Genomic DNA, 17,982 nt, shown 5'->3' on the forward strand with positions numbered 1-17,982 from the left:
GAAGGGCTTTCTGGATAGAAGTCAGCCCACTCTCATGTCTCTATCAGCTGTTCACTGTTTGATGCCCCTGGAAGGATGATGCGGTCTGCAGGAACTTGGTCCCTTTACTTTGAACAACACTATGGGCATTGCTAATCAAGATGGGAAAACACACTAAATGATTCCACTTTCCTTTGGAGTGGAATTTGAAACTCTGTGTTGCTGGAATAACATTTTTTAAAAAGTCTGAAGTTAGAACATAGGTCTCATAACTTATCAAGTCTATTTTGGTGACCCATGCTTGCTTCTCCCTGACTGTGGAACTGTGCTCAGATGGCCTCAACATTTGAACTGGCCATGTTCTGTGGTATCATTTACCACACAATGATATCATCAATCTGCTATTATGGTCTTAAAGGCAGCATATCTTTTCCAAGAAGTCTTTGGGGGACACCTAACCATTCTGTGAAGTGTTGAGGAAGCTTGATGTTGCCATATAAACAGTAACGTGAGACCACATTCTTAACAATTTTCTTCTACATGGCTTTATAAGAAATGGTGAATGGAATGTAAAATTTGAAAAAAAACCATATGATTAGTTGGAATTCCTATGAAGTTTATAAATCACTGTTCTGATCAGTATATATAATGGCTAAAATCCATGTATCTTTAATGTTTTGTCTTTTGCCTCATCTCTGTCACACACTAGATTGATCTGGTCTTTGGAAAGCACTTTATGGAAGTATTTAAATAATCTTAAAAGTGTTTAATGCCAGAAGCTGAAAGATGTCAAAGGCCCCCTTTTTCCCACATCCCCATACAATGAAATCTGAAATTTATTTCAAGATGTCTTTTCTGTAATATCTTGGGTTTTTTAGAGAAACAACTTTGATACATCTGAGCAGTACTCTCCATATGTATTTAACGTATGGTCATAAAAATAGCAATGCCATTGATATTTTGACTCTGATATAGATTTTATTTTGATTCTGAGCCAAATGTTTACAAGTAAGTTTAAAAGATTCTCATAAATTTAAACACATCTTCCTCAACCTGAGACCACATATGGAAGAGAGAGAAGTCTGGGGAGCACCAGAGGCTGCCTCATTTATTCCTGTTGGACCTGAGCTTGAGATAGCAGAGTATGTCTGAGTCTCTACAACTGAAGAATAGGCTGGCCTGGCCCCTTGACTCAGACACTCTCCTTTCCCAGCAAGCCTCTTTTCACCACATTATTTCCATAGTTTCAGGATGGGTTAGATATTCCCTTTTGTCTCCCTGATCATATAAATTGCAGGACCATCACAGGGAAGTCTATCTTTTGTTGAAATGTGAGCCTGTCCCTGTCACAGTTGTATTGTTGGATCAGCCTGTATCTGGGTGCATTTACCTTCATGGCATGCCAGAGCTCATGAGCATCATAAGATGGTGGAGGATACATCAGGCCCACCATCACTTCTTTGAAGTGAGATGAAAGTTGTTCCTTCAGGTCTGCAATCAGGTCCTATGGAGGAAGAAGTAAACATGCAAATTAAAACATACACCGAATGTATAAGAGAAATACGACTGTGAGGAATCTTTTATGAAAATATCCTTTTTGTTTCATTAAACAATAAGTCTGGTTCTGACTCATCCACATATTTTTGGGTTACACTAGACAATGGATTTGAGGTATTGAAACGACTGATTTGTTAATCACGTCTGTGAAGGATAGAGTGTGGGAAATGTAGTCACAGCAGTAGAGGAGGTCTTTCCATTTATAATCCTCAACCCTCATGCTTCTTTTGGTTTCCTTCTGAAAATAAACATTGAACCTGCAGACATTTGAGCTTGCAGCCTTTGGTTTTCCTGGACATAACTAATGAGCCATTAATCCTTAAATACAATATATGTTTTACTTTATTTCTTCATACAAAGTCTCTTTTAGCAGGGTGTACTTGGTTACTCTGTGAACTAAAACTTACATAAACTGATCAATCTTATACATTTTTCAATTAACAACCACATTATGTAAAATATTGAAAGTTACTTAAATAGAAAAACATGCATGATAGATTTTTCTTCTTAGAATACAGGTAAAAATATTAAATTAATACTTCCATTTATACTTTCTATTTTCTGCTAAAATAAATTAAAAAATATGCTAAATTACATTTCTGTAGGTTTATACAGACAATTGAAAAATATTTTAAGTTTATTGTGTTTTTCTAAAAAGTATAAAGTATATCTAGTTCTACTTAAAAGTGTGCAATAGTATTTAGTATTTTACACTGTTATTAAGGCATAATAAAATTTATTAGAATAAATTCAATCTTGTCATACTTTACTTGCACGGCAAAGATATTAAAAGAGACAAACTTGAAGGACTGGCAAGACACTGGCTGGCTAAAATAGAATATGTATATAAAATGGCAAACTAACTTTCAGTCAATATCAAGTTGGTTTAAAACCCTAAATGTTCATAGAGACTCAGGCATTATTTATTCCAACCTTTTTTCAGGTGTACCAGAAATGGTCCTGAAAAACTGGGATCTGTGTTGTGGATAACCCTGGGGCTAATTATATTTGATGTTAATTCCGTTCTCCTGTGAGTGGCTGCAAATAAGTCAGCACTCTGGTGATTTCTTGTCAATCTGCTTCCCACCTTAATTTGTAAAATAAAGGAGAGCTGATGATTGGGCAGATAAAAGAGAAGGTGGAGCAGAAGGGGGCGGAGAGAAAAAGGAGAAAATGGAAGAGGGAGAGGATGCAGAGGAAGAGGAGGAAGAACAAGAAAAGCAGAGCAGAAGCACATGGCCTGGAGAAACCACAAGTTCTAAGGGGTCTCATAAGCTGTGGAAGATGGTAGTATATCAGTAGATCTGCCCAATCTAGGCGCTCAGCATGTAATCTTATGAACAGTGTTGTGTTTTCATTGCCAGGGCATATTTGGGAGGAGATTTACCACAACAGATCTGAGCAAAGAAGATGGAAGAGTGTGAGAATTTAAGTAGCCTCTATTTAGGATGTGCCTTGAGGATGTGAAAAGAATTTTGATTCACTGCATCAATTCTGCAATTAGCTGTAAGTAGTGCATGATACAGGTGAAAAATAAGAGACGGGACCTGGATATGACCTCTGTCGTTTTTAAAAGACAGTATTTCTGTACTGCCTAAGTTGGCCTTGAATTCACTATCCTCCTGCCTCAGCCACCTGAATACTATAATTATAGGTACATGCCACCATGCCTAGCCAGTCTGTTTTGTAATGGTGTGTAGGAAAAAGGGAGCCTAGATAGTGAATAGAGCATACTTTTGAGAGGAGTTTATGTTTACTTAGATATGATATAGTGAATTGAAAATATTAATGCATGCAGACATATTCAATATACTATTATGAAGAGATAGCAATGCTCAGACAGCTAATAACAAAGGTTTAACACTTGAATTGGTTCCTGAGCCATCGGTCTTTCTCTAATCCTAAATCAACTGCTTGTTTGATATATCAATAATTTTAAATGTATTATATTACAACAATCAAGGTATATGATAAAACTTCATATGCATATATTTTTCTAGTGTCTATGAACGCATAGATTGTCTTAAAAAATTCCTAAAGTCAAAATTTGACTATATGATAGTATTGTACAATATGTAGATAGAACATATGTAATATATAAGTAGATCCATAAAAATGAAAGAGTAAACAACCACATGAATAAATGAGTGTGGAAAGAGAAATAGATTTTATTATCTGCAAAGAATAATTGTACTCTTCAAGTTGAAGATTATTTGAGCATTCCAAATCTTTGATTTAATCTTTTAGCATATTTTTTTGATCACTGCACTTATCCCATATGTATATAACATTTCCTTTGTTTCTTTACACATTATATCAATTTTAGACAATATTGAATATATATTCCACTACTAACTGAGGTTAGACTTGCCACTAGATGGCGATATATGTCTTTATTTTGTATCTCTCTGTGTGTATGCAAGACAGAAAAAGTGCTATACTAAGTTTGCTTTAGAAAATTCAAATAAATAACAGTTTGGTGAAAGAAGCCATGTTTTTTTATACTCTTTACTGACACTATGTTATAGTTTTAATCTTGTTTATAATATTGGCATGAGATTGAAAGTATATTACTAAATTTCTTTGTATATTTTACCTCTCTGAGTAAAGAAAACAAAAGTCCTCCTCACAGGACTAGTGCAAGTATTGTGAGACTTAAAAGAAACTGTTAAAAATACTTTTAGCACTCCAAAGTGTACTCCAAAAATGTCATTCCCTCTAAAATATTCAAAATGCACCAAAAAGCTTTCATATCAGTAGTCTTTAGATAAATAGTGGCAATATAGTGTGGCTTCCACCTTCTCAACTTCACAGTACGTGTCTCTTACTATTCCCACAGCTCAGAGCCTTGTCTGTTATCTTTCACTCTTTCTGTTTTCACCACACCTGGTATCAGTTCAGTCCATCATTTCTATCTTGGAAACACAGCCCTGTTCTGTGGGCTGCCCACATGGTTATTCTATAAGAACACAAGAGAGATGCGACGCTCCCAGCACTTAGTGACTCTTGGGTTCCTAATATGAGCAAGTATAGTCATCCTGTGATGGTCATGCAATGAATGCATCGCATGCCTTGCCCCTCCCCTGTTCCAGGGAAGAAGCATGTGCTTACAGTCCTAGAATTGGCCAACAGTCCTGGCCATCTCTGGCCAACTCTTGCTGCGTCCCCTTCCACACGCCTTGGCCAGGCCACCATCTTCCCTCCCTCTAATGAGCTCTCCTGTGCTTATTCCCTGTGTTCTCTCTAAAAGTTGATGACAAGGTCCTGGAGAAAAAAACAGGAAACCAGAATAACTGTCCTTCTGCTTTAAATGTTCCTCCACTCCAAAGGAAAACATTGTCCTTCTTCATCATGGTTTATCGCAGAAGAAAGTAAGCCCTGGGTATGTTATTGCATGTAAATAAGAATATACATTCTTACCAGCATTGAAAAGATTCATAGTACATTCTGATGGTATCTTGGCACACATTGCTTTTCTCCTTGCTTCTGATTGGACTAATCTAGCTACAGTGGTCTTCTTCCTGCTTCTGGAAGGGCAGATCTGCTCTGATGTTTGACTTTGACCTTCTCTCTGCCTTTCATGTTCTTCCCCAGTGATTCCTCGCCCTTCAGGTTTCCCAGAGAAAATGTATAGAGACACTCATTCCTGCAGTCCCCCAGCATGCCTGCACACCTCACCCGACTTTGTCTTATTCCACAGCACCCTCTTCAAACTGATATATTTTATCAAATAATGTCCCTTGTCACCAAGGCAGGAATCGGCTCCACCATGGCAGAGACTTGACTTGCTTTTATCCACGGCTTTTTCATCAGCCCATGGAGCTGTGCCTAGTAACTACTAAGTACTTGTACAATAATAACAAAGCGAGCAAATGAATGGATAGGACAACATGTAATTCAACAATTATTTGTTTGTACTTATTCTTGGCTAGTGTGAAAATAAACAAGGAAAGCAATCTCTATTCCCCGCTGCTTCCCTTGAGTGGGGGGGTACAGAAATCAGGGAAAATAGCCAAGGCACACTGCATAGCAGGCTGAGGTCTATAGATGGGGGAACAGCATGCTATTATCAGGGTACCAGGAAGGAGACTGTGCCTTCAGCTGGGAAGATAAATATTGAATTGTATGTTTAAATAAGTATACTTTGAAAGTTCAAAGAGGAACATTCAAGTTGACTTCCTAATTAGACCCTTACATTCTCACTTGGAGTTATATAAATAACTTCTCAGATGCAACCTCTGGAGTGTGACTTTTCCCAGCCTCATCGCCTCTGATTTCCTATTTTCTGAAGCCTTGCCCTCGAGCAGGCTCTGCTGGAACCACAGCTTGCCCTTCCATTAAGCTAATGAGTGCTTGCCTTTCAAACTGAGATGTTCCGTGCCAGCGCTGAAACCATCTGACCACACTGATTAAATTAAAAATGAAACAACAGTTTCTCATCCGTGACTTCTTATTCACATCGCCTTATGGATGAAATGGGGGTCAAAAGTGGACTATGATGTCCTCCTTTTTTGAACATACTGAAGGGAACACTTTCATATGCTTTTGACTCGTATGCCTTGTATGCCTTTCCCTAATTAATCATAAAAACAAGGCCTATTACTGAAATACTCAAAAGGCGAGCTTGTAGAGTGAGAGTTTAAATCTGTCTTAATTCTACTTACTGTGAGATCCCTGTATAAACACACAATTGTGCTTCATTATAAAGACATCTGTGCAAGTTGTATTACTTTGTTACAGTATGAAAATATTCTTCCAAACAGCTGTGTTCCACACACATTTTGTTTAATGCTTCAGTTTCTGATGCAGACATGAGTTGTTCTGCTTTGTCTGATGGAAATGATAATAGTTTGGTCTTCTAGAGAAACACAGCATATCGAAGTTGGTTCAGTTTGCATCTTAGACTTTTCTTGGAGGCTCTTATGTAAATGATCAGTTCCCACTCTATCTCTCTTGGGAAGTAATGGAGGTAGGACCTAGTTAGACTAGTTCTGAAAGCTGTTTGGTTTGGTAATTGATGTCAAATGTTGGGCAGTATATGCAGATAGGAAAATACTCATTGGGTCAATTGGCACAGGTAGTTAAGTCATGTAGAACTGGACCATAATTATACAGGGGCATAACCAAGGCTTTTCTCACAGTTCTGGTAAGTGGATTACTCCCTATGATGATTTTATCTTTGTTATTCATGTTTGGGCTGTTGGGCTGATAGTTTCAGCTTATTACTTTAAAAAGTAATAATTGTGAAATTCATTGGGTCTGTAACTGTTGAAAATATTATGACTTCTGGTAATACCTTTGATGGCATTCTTGCAGCCATAGGAAGGCATATTCTCTCTGATAAACATGAAATTCAAAGGCAAATGGATGGAACTAGAAAATATTATCCTGAGTGAGGTAACCCAGTCACCAAAACAAACAAACAAACAAACAAACAAAAAAACAAAACCCACACATGGTATATACTTATCCCTGATAAGTGGATATTAGCAAAAAAACCAAACCAAACCAAACCAAACCAAAAACAAGAAAAACCCAACCCAAACCAAACCAGACCAGAACAAAAACCCAAACAAACCTCAGAATACCCATGATACAACTCACAGACCATATGAAACCCAAGAAGAAAGAAGGCCACACCAAAGTGTGGATGCTGCAGTCCTGCTCAGAAGGGGGAAAAATAATCTCAGAAGTAGAGGAAGAGAGAGATTTGGGGGGACGAGAGAGGGAAAAGAAAAAACAGGGCCTGTTCAGAGATGGGAGGAGATGGGGAAGAAATACAGAGGGTCAGGAGTTTGAAAGGGGGTGTGTAGCAGTGGGAGATGGCTATTGGGGGTAGCCACTAGAAAGTCCCAGATGTCAAGGGCCCAAGAGGTTCCCAGGGTCCAACAGGGAAGATATTAGCCAAAATACCCAACAAATGGGAGAAAGAAGCTGTAGAGACCATATCCAGAGGGTAGGCATGGCCCCCAGTTGAGGGATGGTGCCACTCACCCATCTCAAAAATATTAATCCAGAATTGCTCCTGTCAAAAGGAAATTCAGGGACAAAGAGTGGAGCAGAGATGGAAGGAAAGGCCGCCCAGAGACTATTCCCACCTAGGGATTCATCCCATCTGCTGATGGAAAGAAGCACTTGCTGAAAGGATCCTGGTATAGCTGTCACCTGAGAGTCGGTGCCAGAGCCTGACCAGTACAGATGAGGAAGCTCACAGCAAACCATAGGAAAAAGAGCAGGGACCTCAATGGAGAAGTTAGGGGAAGGACTGAAGGAGTTGAAGGGGTGTGCAACCCCATAGGAAGAACAACATATCAACCAACCAGATCCCCCCCCCCCAAAGCGTCCATGGACTAAACAAGCAACTGAAGAGTACCCATGGCTCCAGCTGCATAGGTAGCAGGGGACTGCCTTATCTGGCATCAGTGAGAGGGGAGCCCCTTGATCCTGTGGAAGCTCCATGAGCCAGCTTAAGGGAATGCTAGGGTGCTGGGGTGGGTGGGGGAGCACCCTCATAGAAGCAGGGGGTATGGGGGAGGGAATAGTGGTTTGTGGAGGGGAAACTGGGAAGGGGGATAACATTTGAAATGTAAATAAGTAAAATAATGAAATTAAAAAGAATCTGTAGTCTTGCTAGTACTTGCTAGACTGCATTCTCCACCAACATTACACTGTTGCCCCTATTGTCTATCAGCAAAGTGGACATCATAAAACATATCTCATCTAGGCATGTAGTAAAGTCCTCAATGTCTTACATGCCAAGGTTGCCAGTGCTTGCCAATCTTGCAATTTCTGTTACATTTAACTTGATTTTTTTTCCCCCACAGAAAGAACGTCATCTCACAGAGCATTGTCCCGCAACCCTAGCAGACTAGATTCCTTTATTGAAGCTACCCACAAATGAACATTTTCAAGTCAGAGTGCTGCTGTTTCTGGCTAATCGGTTGTTTCCAGTCGCACATTACCTTAGTCCTTGACCCGACTCTGTGCTGTGTTTTAGGATTTCTGAACTGACCATGCTATGTCTTCATTGGTAACTTTTAGAAAAGCATCTCAAATATAGAGTCGGATCCAGGCATCTCATACACGTATAGTGTGGTCCACAGTTATACGCTCTTAATTCATCAACCTAGTAAGAATCCTCACTCTGGTTCCTTTTCTTTCTATAGTTGTGTCCAGTGCAGTAGGTCACTTGGTCACCAGATATGGTAGCACAAGAGAAGAATGTTATATCCAGTCAGCCTTTCCCTTGGTAATACTCATAATGAGGGGGTGTAAGGGTATGCAGACTTGTCTAATATTCAATATTCCATCATTGCCATTCCTGAGCCAGATGTTCATTTCTTTCTCCTGGATGACCTCTGGCACAAGGTTTTGTCTCTACTCTTATGCTCATTGGTAGCCTAACCAAAAGTGGGCTAGGGAGTCTACTGTGATTCTGTTTTGCCTTCTAGTACTCTCTTAGGCATCTTGTAGTCCTGGACTGTAAAAGAGTATCTCCTCCTCATTGAACATATTGTCTCTTTGTAGGGTATATTGGCTTTCTGGAATCATATAGAAATGACCTCGTCCCTCCCCTACTTAAGAATTCCAAATAGTCCCAGTAATAAGTTGGAGATAATATAACAAAAGGTGAAATTGGAGCTACTGAAATGGAAGTTGACAGTTTTCTCTTGGTAAAGGAAGAACAATAGCCTTGCTACCTTGGGTTGGGTTGGATTACATAATGAAATGATCATGACCTTGGAAAGCATTCACAGTGGTAACAACTAAGGCTATTACAGATGATAGAGCCACATTAGCCATTTTCCTTATGATCAAGCTGAAAACAATTTCATAGCTAAGATATTTTTACCAAATGATCCAGATTAAAATCTTAAGACAAATATGTTAAATTTGAAAAGAAGATCACTTGGGTACTTTTGGATTAGTCCCCAATGATGTCATGAGGTTTGAATCTAGGACTCAGTGAAAGTAGTATTAGAACTAACATGCCAGTTTACCTTTTTGTGTTGTGTAGACTCCTATTTATAGGAGTTTTCATGAAGATTAAGAGAAATTGATGATCGGTCAGACTTTGTTGGTAAAAGCAGTAAGAGCGAATTACACTTGGCACAATTGTAACATTTGTTAGTTGTCAAAGTTGTATAGAAATTGGGATGAATACAAGCAGGTGGCAGTTTTCTCTGGGCCTCATATTTAGAAATATTAAGCACAGTGAGGCACTGACAACTTTTCCTTCTGTCTTGCTTCTCTAAGGATTTTCTTTTTTATATCTCTGGGAAGATGACAGAGATAAGGTCTCCCTAAAGATCAAAGGTAGGCATGCATTTTGTCCATTTAACGTATTTCATTTTTGTGATCTCTTGCTTTCTTGGCTATAATGCAACCACCCATATGTCAAGATGCTCTTCATGTTGATCCCCGGGAATTGCAGTCTAGGGAACTACTGAAAACAGCTGAGATGTGTTTGACCATTCCTAATGAGAGTACTGAAATGTCTTTTGTCTTTGACGTAAGAGTCTCTGTACCAGCATCCAATCCATTATTTGCTATCTTGTAAAGAAGTTAAAATCTTACACTCTTTATAGTTCTCTGTCCTCTCTCTCTCTCTCTCTCTCTCTCTCACATGTATTTTATATAATTATGAACATTAAAATAATAATCATGTAGTATAAATATAACTATATAAATATTTTAAATTAGCATTATCTCTAGAAATGAGCAGTGTAAAAGTATAAATACTTGCATATCAATATAAAAGGACAAAATGCTGTAAGAGAGCTGCATAGAGACTGCAGACTGCTAACTGCCAAGAAGCGGCACATCTTGTCTATAAAAGAGACATGGAAAGCTAGCCTGCATTACACTTGGAAAAGAAGGCAAGTTAAAAACTACGGTGAGATTTCAGTTACACACGTGTGATAGACTGGTTAAAACTTCTGTGAGATTTTAGTGATATCTACCGCACGACAGACAGGTTGAACTGAGGACGCTTCCATAGCATTCAGTGTTGCTGATCCCCTAAGAGTGACAGGAACCATGCATTGTGGGTAGGAGTGCGAATTCACAGAACTGCTTTAGAGAGAAACATGAAGTCCAGTGAGGTTCCTTTCAATGCAGAGATAATTGGATTGTTAGGTTACCTTTCCTTCTTTCCCTCTCCTTTAATTCTTCCTCCTGTCTCCACTACTGTACATGTCATTCTAAGGAGAAACAATTTCAATAAGAAAACAGAAGAGGTGATTTTCTGAAATCATGAAACTTCGATTCTTTAGAATTTTTATTTTTAGAAATTAGAAATTATTTTTCTTATTTGTTAAGTTCCTAGTTTTATCAGATTTATTAATTTATGTTAATGCCTATTTAATATTTATAAAATATGTATCTGTGATAAACTATATAATCAATTTTAGTCTTTGGACAAAAGCAATGTCTATTACTCCTATTCAAACTACAATTCAGAAAGTATTCTTCTATAGAAAGGAGGAACATATCTATAAAATAGATCAGATAATTTCCAGAAAACTACTTTCCGGCTATATTACTCTTCAGTCATTGATAGTTTTAACCATGAAGCTCAGGGACAGAATGGGAAAGTGTAATTGAGAACACAGTGAATTTGAAGAATAAATATTTTATAATTCACATCTATTTATGGAGTACCAGTGGAGCTAGACAGCTTGGGCTGCCTTCACAGGATATCATGGGCTTAAATATCAGAGGTTCGGTCTCAGAATGCTGAGGGCAGAAAGTCAAACATTTTGGTGTGCAGGCTTGGTCTATACTGATGTCTATTTCCCTGACATGCATGTGGCTACATCCTTTTCATCATACACACATCCTTGGTGTTTCTTCTTTTTCTTATGAAAGAGGCCCTTCTAGAAGAGGGATCTTGCCATTTTTTGTTTTCAGGTTTTATTTTTATTATGGAATTGTCTCCTTAGAAGTCTATTTTGAGTTATAATCACACTAGGAGATATGGTTCTGACATACATTTTGGGAACCCAGGTTCCGTCAATAGTGTTAACCATTTCAACTGAATTGTCATGGGCATTCTAGGCACACTGTTGACTAAAACAAATATTCCTCCCTTTCTGGAGCTTGTGTTTCAGAGGGAGATGACACATCACGAATAAGAATAGATGGTTATATTAAGATGATTAGTGTCATGGACACACACACACACACACACACACACACACACTGGAGAATAGGAGAGGAAGTTACTAGTGTCAATATATACCTTGAGTGGGCTATATTGCAAATGTATTAAACTTTCTGGAGTAGTTGACCTGGATTGAGACCTTGAAGAACATGGTGTATTCACTGCCTTTGACAACTCTGGTGCTATCTTAGATGAGAACCAAGGACAGTAGGAGAGGCTGTGGAAAGCACAATTTAGCTAGATGATTTTTTTCTGGCCTTCACACATTTACACAACCAATGCTGTGATTAGGTATGCTTGATAGAAATCAACGTATTTCAGAGTTAACCAGTTACAGCTGAAAACTGGGAACACAAATTGGTTTACTGCTTCACTTGAACCCCTTGAGGAACTGTTGTCTTGTGAAGCTTGTTGAGAATGGACAACCTTCTTCCCCATCCCTTAGTCCAGTTGGATTGTCAATAGACCATCACTTACTGTGGTGGGGAACAACTAGTGGGTTATCTCATTATTTGTACTGACAACTCTGCCAATAAGCTACACAATAAACACCTTTTCAAGTAGTTTGAGGATTTGTTTTCTGTTATATTAAGGAAATAATGATAGCGATGAACTCAAAAAGCCCGTGCTTGCATGAACTGCCAGTCAAAAGGTGTCTATGAAGTGTACCTCAGATTGTTCCTCCCAGCTAAGAGAACAAGCCTGTTGTCGACGCTTCATTATTCATGTGAATGAAAATATCAACCATTCACATAGAAGATAATCTGTGTTTCCCACTTAGAAGGCAGAATGTAGAAACTGTCAAATAGAAGGAGCAGTTCTGGATGCTATCAGTGGCAGAAGTCAGGTGGAACTATGTGAAGGTTGTGTAGATTAACATGATAGCAGCCACTGCAGGGGGTTGAGGGAAAAGAGAACCTCAGACAACCATGAGTATATGTTAACTCTAGAGCAGACAGTGAGGGGAATCCTCCACCTTAATTCAATTTTTATTTTCAAAGAAGATGGTAGAAAGCAGATGGGCACAATGCACTAGACTGGCTTATGCTCTAAATAAAGAACTTCTGACATATTAGACCTTGGACTGAGCTCTAGAGGCAAGGTGCAAAATAAGCCACTCCCTATTTTATTTTAGATGTGATAGTAAACTTGGTAAGACTTAAACATGAACCAATAGCCAGTGTCATGGTATTATGTAGAGAGACCTCTGGCACTCAAATAGGAAGCAGCTAGTTCAGAGAAGAGAGCTTTTCAGGAGCACCCAAAGTCTGGCTGCATCTTACTGGAAGCTTTCAGTTTGCTCCGTGGTCATGGTCATCCAACAGACATCAATCAAGCAGCCTTGGTGTTAAGCAAGCATTTCTACTACGCTCTGGCCAAATAAATGTTATGCCAATGAGTGCACTGGTAATAAGGAACAGGTCAAAGCAAACACATGGGTTAGAGTCTGCTGGATGTGAGGAGTGAGTGTCTGTAAGTTAGATGGGTACAGCCAATGTGAAGGGACGTGAGTCTACTGAAGATGATGAAACAACATGATGAAGGAGGGGGAGGCATGCAGGTGTGCTGAGATGCTTTCTGGGGGACACAGTCAAGGTGTGCAAGAGAGAACAAGGGTGACAAAAGGGAGAGAAAGATGGAGAGAGAGGGAGGGATGGAGAGAGGGAAGAAGAAAGAGAGAGAGGATATAAAACAAAAATGAAGTAAGCAAGAAAGGCTTCCCATATTCTGAGAAAGGATGAAAGGATTCAGGAGGTTTGGGCCATTCACACATAGTTACTTATGATGGAGTAATAGAATAAATGTTAGAGAATTTTTAAGTTTTGCATCATTCTGGTTTTAGGTGGACTGGTCTAGTCAAAGAAAAAAGGATTGAGGAGGGTAGAGAATTGGTTAGCGGGAACCAATTAGGATAGGTCTGGGCTGAAAACCATGGTGATCTAAATCAAGAATCTGTAATGGGGAAAGGGAAGAATGTGAGGGGATGATGAATGGCAGGGTTTGACAACTGACTGAATGACAATGGTATTTCTGAGGGACAAGCCTGGCTCTGTGTTGTGCTATTTCCTCAACAGTTTAGGGATCAGCCATGACATACCGATTGTTCAGCCAAAGCACAGGATAAATAACTCTAAGACCTCAGTGAAAAAGGGTTCTCTCTTGTGTAAGTTATTTTTAATGGCTTTTAAATCCCTTGAGTCTAAGGAACTCATGTCTTATTTTAATCTGCTTTGGCATGCTTTTTGCAGAACTTGTTACACAGAAGTTTTTCAGCCGAATTTAACTAGCCATATGAAAAGGTAAGATCTATGTACACACTTGGATTAAAAAATGTTCCTGAGAAATAGCACCACTTAGAGTACTGTGTACATTTAGATCATAATAGATTAACAACTGTGCTACTTTGAACGTTTTTACATATTGTTTGCAAGAAAGGTAGCTCTGTGAGTGTGAGCTGAGCTAACAGTTTTATGTGGACAAAACCTATAACTGTCTCCTTCTTTGGCTTAATTCAATTCATGTCTCTACTTGTAGAGCTTTCTGGATCATTAACCATTCTGAAACTCACGGCTAGTTTTTGTCGCATGTGTTATATAGTTGTTCAAAGGTTGAGCTTTAGAGACAGAGTCAATGTCTATGGACTAACTCTGTAGAGAAAGTTTTATGAGAGTGTTTCATCGATAATGTTCAGTTGAGGAAGTAATTGCTGTTCCAGGCCCTTTTGGCCTGAAGAGTTTTTGTTCTGAATCTGTGGTTTAAATGCATAACAAAAGCAAAGACTCCTTAATGGTCCTTTCTTTGAAATTAGAATGTGATTACTTTAAAACATGGATAGTTTTATTGCCTTAAACTATTTTTAAACTGCCATTCCTTTTGTTAATGGTCTCCATCATTGCATGCTGCGGAGAAGAAAAGGTGGAAGAAAATTCACATTGGTTCAGAGCTAGGTTAGGACCTGCAGAGAACTGGAGGAAAAGATGTTATTTTTTGACCCCAGTGATCATTAGTCTGCTCTATGCCTCCCCTAAACCTCCATATAGGCGTTCCTGGCCCAACACTTATAGCATAATTGGACCAAGTGGAATAAAAGGTTATCCAATCTTTCTTTTGTCAGATGCTGTATGAATTGGAAAAGCACTGGTAACCATTGTGAATGTGAATGTACCTCATACACACATACTTTCCGTGATATAGCTCTTATCCCCAGAAACACTTCAGAGCAAGACATTAATTTTTTACACTAACATAGAGTTCAGAAATATTTGTGCTCAGTGAAGCCAAGGAAAATAATAGATCCATTTCTCAGAGAAGGCTGTTGACGCTCATGCACTTGACAGGTTAAGGTGAGGAAGTCTTACCCGGCCATACATGCTCTGATAGGTCCCAGCTATCATCTGCCGCTGTGCATTGCTGCGTTGTGTTAGGATGTCAATCAGCATGTCTTTGTTGCAGTCTAAGAAGGAGCCATAATAAAAAAAAAGTAGCTCTTACTCAGTAGGTATAAAGACTCCATCCTCTTTAGACTAAAACCAATGGGCAGGTGTTAAACCTATTAGTACTTTACACTTTTAAATACTATTGGATATCCATCCAATAGCAATGCTTGATGAATCCTACATGTTCCCAAAGTATACAGACATGGCTTATAATGAACCTGTGTTATATATACAAGTCAGGTTGCTTTTGTGGGACCCACAGGAGAAACACAGAAGGAAATAATGAAAGCACAAGGTGTCTTTATTCTTTAGTCAGGGGAAATGAGCCTATCAAACTGTGGATGGAACATGGCCTCTTTCATTCATTACCTAGATTGTCTCCCTGTGCTTTGCACACTTATTCACATCACAGTACCACAAGGCATGATATGACACCATATATCACATTTGCAATACTCATAGAAGTCATATTTCATAATTGGTTTCTATTGTGCCTTATTTCTAGCTATTTAGAGTAGAATGACCAAGAAAACTTTAACTTTGCGTCAGCTTGACTAAAATGTAAAATGATTCATTTTTATCAAAAGCCTCATGACCTCCTTTTTCTTAGGATTATCTTAGAAAACACAGAAGTATAAGTGCCTTCTTCTCTCCTGAGAGACATAAATATTCTTGCTCTTATCAGTTTTATAACCTGGAAATAATTTTATACTCTATCTATCATCTGTCTATCTATCTATCTATCTATCTATCTATCTATCTATCTATCTATCTATCTATCTATCTATCTACCTATCTACCTACCTATATCTATCATCTTGATCATCATCACATACCTATGTACCTATCATAGCTATCATTCATTTATTCTATCCATCCATCTAACAAAAGAATACAAAGATGGATGATTTAGAAAGAGAGAGAAGACTTTGAACATATTTGTAAATAATAGATAGAAGATTTTCATTGATTTCCACTGTGTTTTTCTTATAATCATAACATTTACTGAGTCACTATACTCACCTGTTTTTGTTGTTTTGTTGATATTACACATAAACTATCTTTCTGATTTACTCTGTGTTTATTAGCTTCTTTAGCATTCTTTGTTCACTTACTCTTTATGAGATATTGCATAATAATTTTAAATGGATCTCAAATATTTTATTAAAGTGGGTTAATTAAAATACAGAAACAAAATGCTGATATAAAGGAAAGAGAGCCCATTATTCATTGACTTTATTAGAGAGATAATAAAGGGATATTATAAATTACTTTATGCTCCAAATTTTAATTGTAAAGATAAATGAATTAATTTCTTCAAAGATATGCTCTAATCAAATTTATACAAGGAATTTGACAATCTGAATAGGTCTATAGCTATAATAATTGAATCAATAATTAATAGTGTCTTGAAATCAAAGTATTAATATTAGATGTTTCAATAATAAATGCAAATTTTAAAAGAAGAAAAACCAGTTGTCTACAATTTCTTCCACATACCAGAAACAGTATTTGATGCCAATCTGTATTAATCTAATGTTCAAATCAGAGACAGACATTAGAGGTAAACTCCTGAGAAAGATCTTTAAGATATGCCCTCCCCCCACAAAACCCCTCAAAAATTGTATACAACAATGTGTATGAAGAATTATACATAGGTCTAACAGTAGACAGCCAGTGTAACCTAAGCCATAGGCAGTTTAAACAAGCATATTTATATAACAAGAAAGAAAGATGTAAAAATAAAATGGTATTTGACAAAATATAACAGCTGTTCAAGACAAAAGTTTTAACCAAAGTAGTAATCAAAAGAAACTTCTTCAGCCTGATAAAGGACTTTTGCAAAATCCTATCATTATTGTTCTGTTGAGAATTGTCCTCCACAGAGTGAAATTGGCCACATTTAGCTGAGTATATTTTAAAACAGATTACTTTTGAAATGTGTACCCCTTTGTGAAGATTTAGAGGCATAAGTTAATAATGCTTTCAGTTATCCAGTGTCACATGGAGATTTGGAAAGTATTCACCTTTTAGCTTAAAAAATCCACACAGCAGTTCTGAGAATAAACATGTATGTAAACAGCTACTAATGGTGGTGAGTTAAGAATCTAACTGTTTCATTAGGCAATGCACATCTAAGAGGTATTCCCTTTTAGGCTGAATGAAAACATATTCTACAGCTTTTGCTAAAAATTCTGATTTTCACTTGCTTTAGAGTTTACTTTATTTTCATAGTTAATTAAATAAGACTATCAGAGTAAACATTGATAATTATCTTTTCCAATTGCTCTTGAAGAAAGTCATTAAAATTGACAGACTCTTAATACACGTGAAACTGTGTTCTTGCTCTGACATGGTTCCTTAGACACTGTGCTATCAAACTACAAACACTCTGGAATATCTCATCTTAAACCTCACAAAACCAACCAACCAACGAACCAACTAACCAACCAACCAACCAGCCCACCAACCAACCAAACAAACATCATTATGACAGTCAAAATGAATCCACATTTTCACTCTTAGATTATAATGACAGAAAAATTAAAACTGATGAAAACAATAATTATTTTTGGTGACCACATTGCTTTGGCATTTAGTTTTCAAGAAGAAAATCATAGCATTCTGAAATCTCTGTAGTTTTTCTAGTAATTATTACTATTTTAAAAGACATGAAATGTTTGCTAACTCTTAAAGGCAAATTCATTGAACATTTAACACTGTTATTTTCCTATGTGTGATATAATACTCAGGATGGAAACACAAAGGTGTATAGTATGTATTCAGGTACAGGACAAATATACACACTGAGGTGTGTGTGTGTGTGTGTGTGTGTGTGTGTGT

The 17,982-nt window shown here is 37.7% G+C and overlaps 1 protein-coding gene across 2 annotated transcripts in view; it reads right to left on the reverse strand.

Moving 5' to 3' along the window:
- Positions 1–17,982, reverse strand: part of Anxa10 (annexin A10) — a 56,255-nt gene that overhangs the window by 18,190 nt on the left and 20,083 nt on the right. For both annotated transcript variants that reach the window (XM_021219435.1, XM_021219436.1), the window contains exons 3-4: positions 15,061–15,155; positions 1,370–1,483 (exon numbers count right to left, since the gene is read on the reverse strand). In XM_021219435.1, coding sequence (XP_021075094.1) covers positions 1,370–1,483; positions 15,061–15,155 — 209 coding nt within the window. The remainder of the gene's footprint in view (positions 1–1,369; positions 1,484–15,060; positions 15,156–17,982) is intronic.

This window comes from Mus pahari, chromosome 19 (assembly GCF_900095145.1).
Source record: "Mus pahari chromosome 19, PAHARI_EIJ_v1.1, whole genome shotgun sequence".
In the NCBI taxonomy this organism is placed as follows: domain Eukaryota; kingdom Metazoa; phylum Chordata; class Mammalia; order Rodentia; family Muridae; genus Mus; species Mus pahari.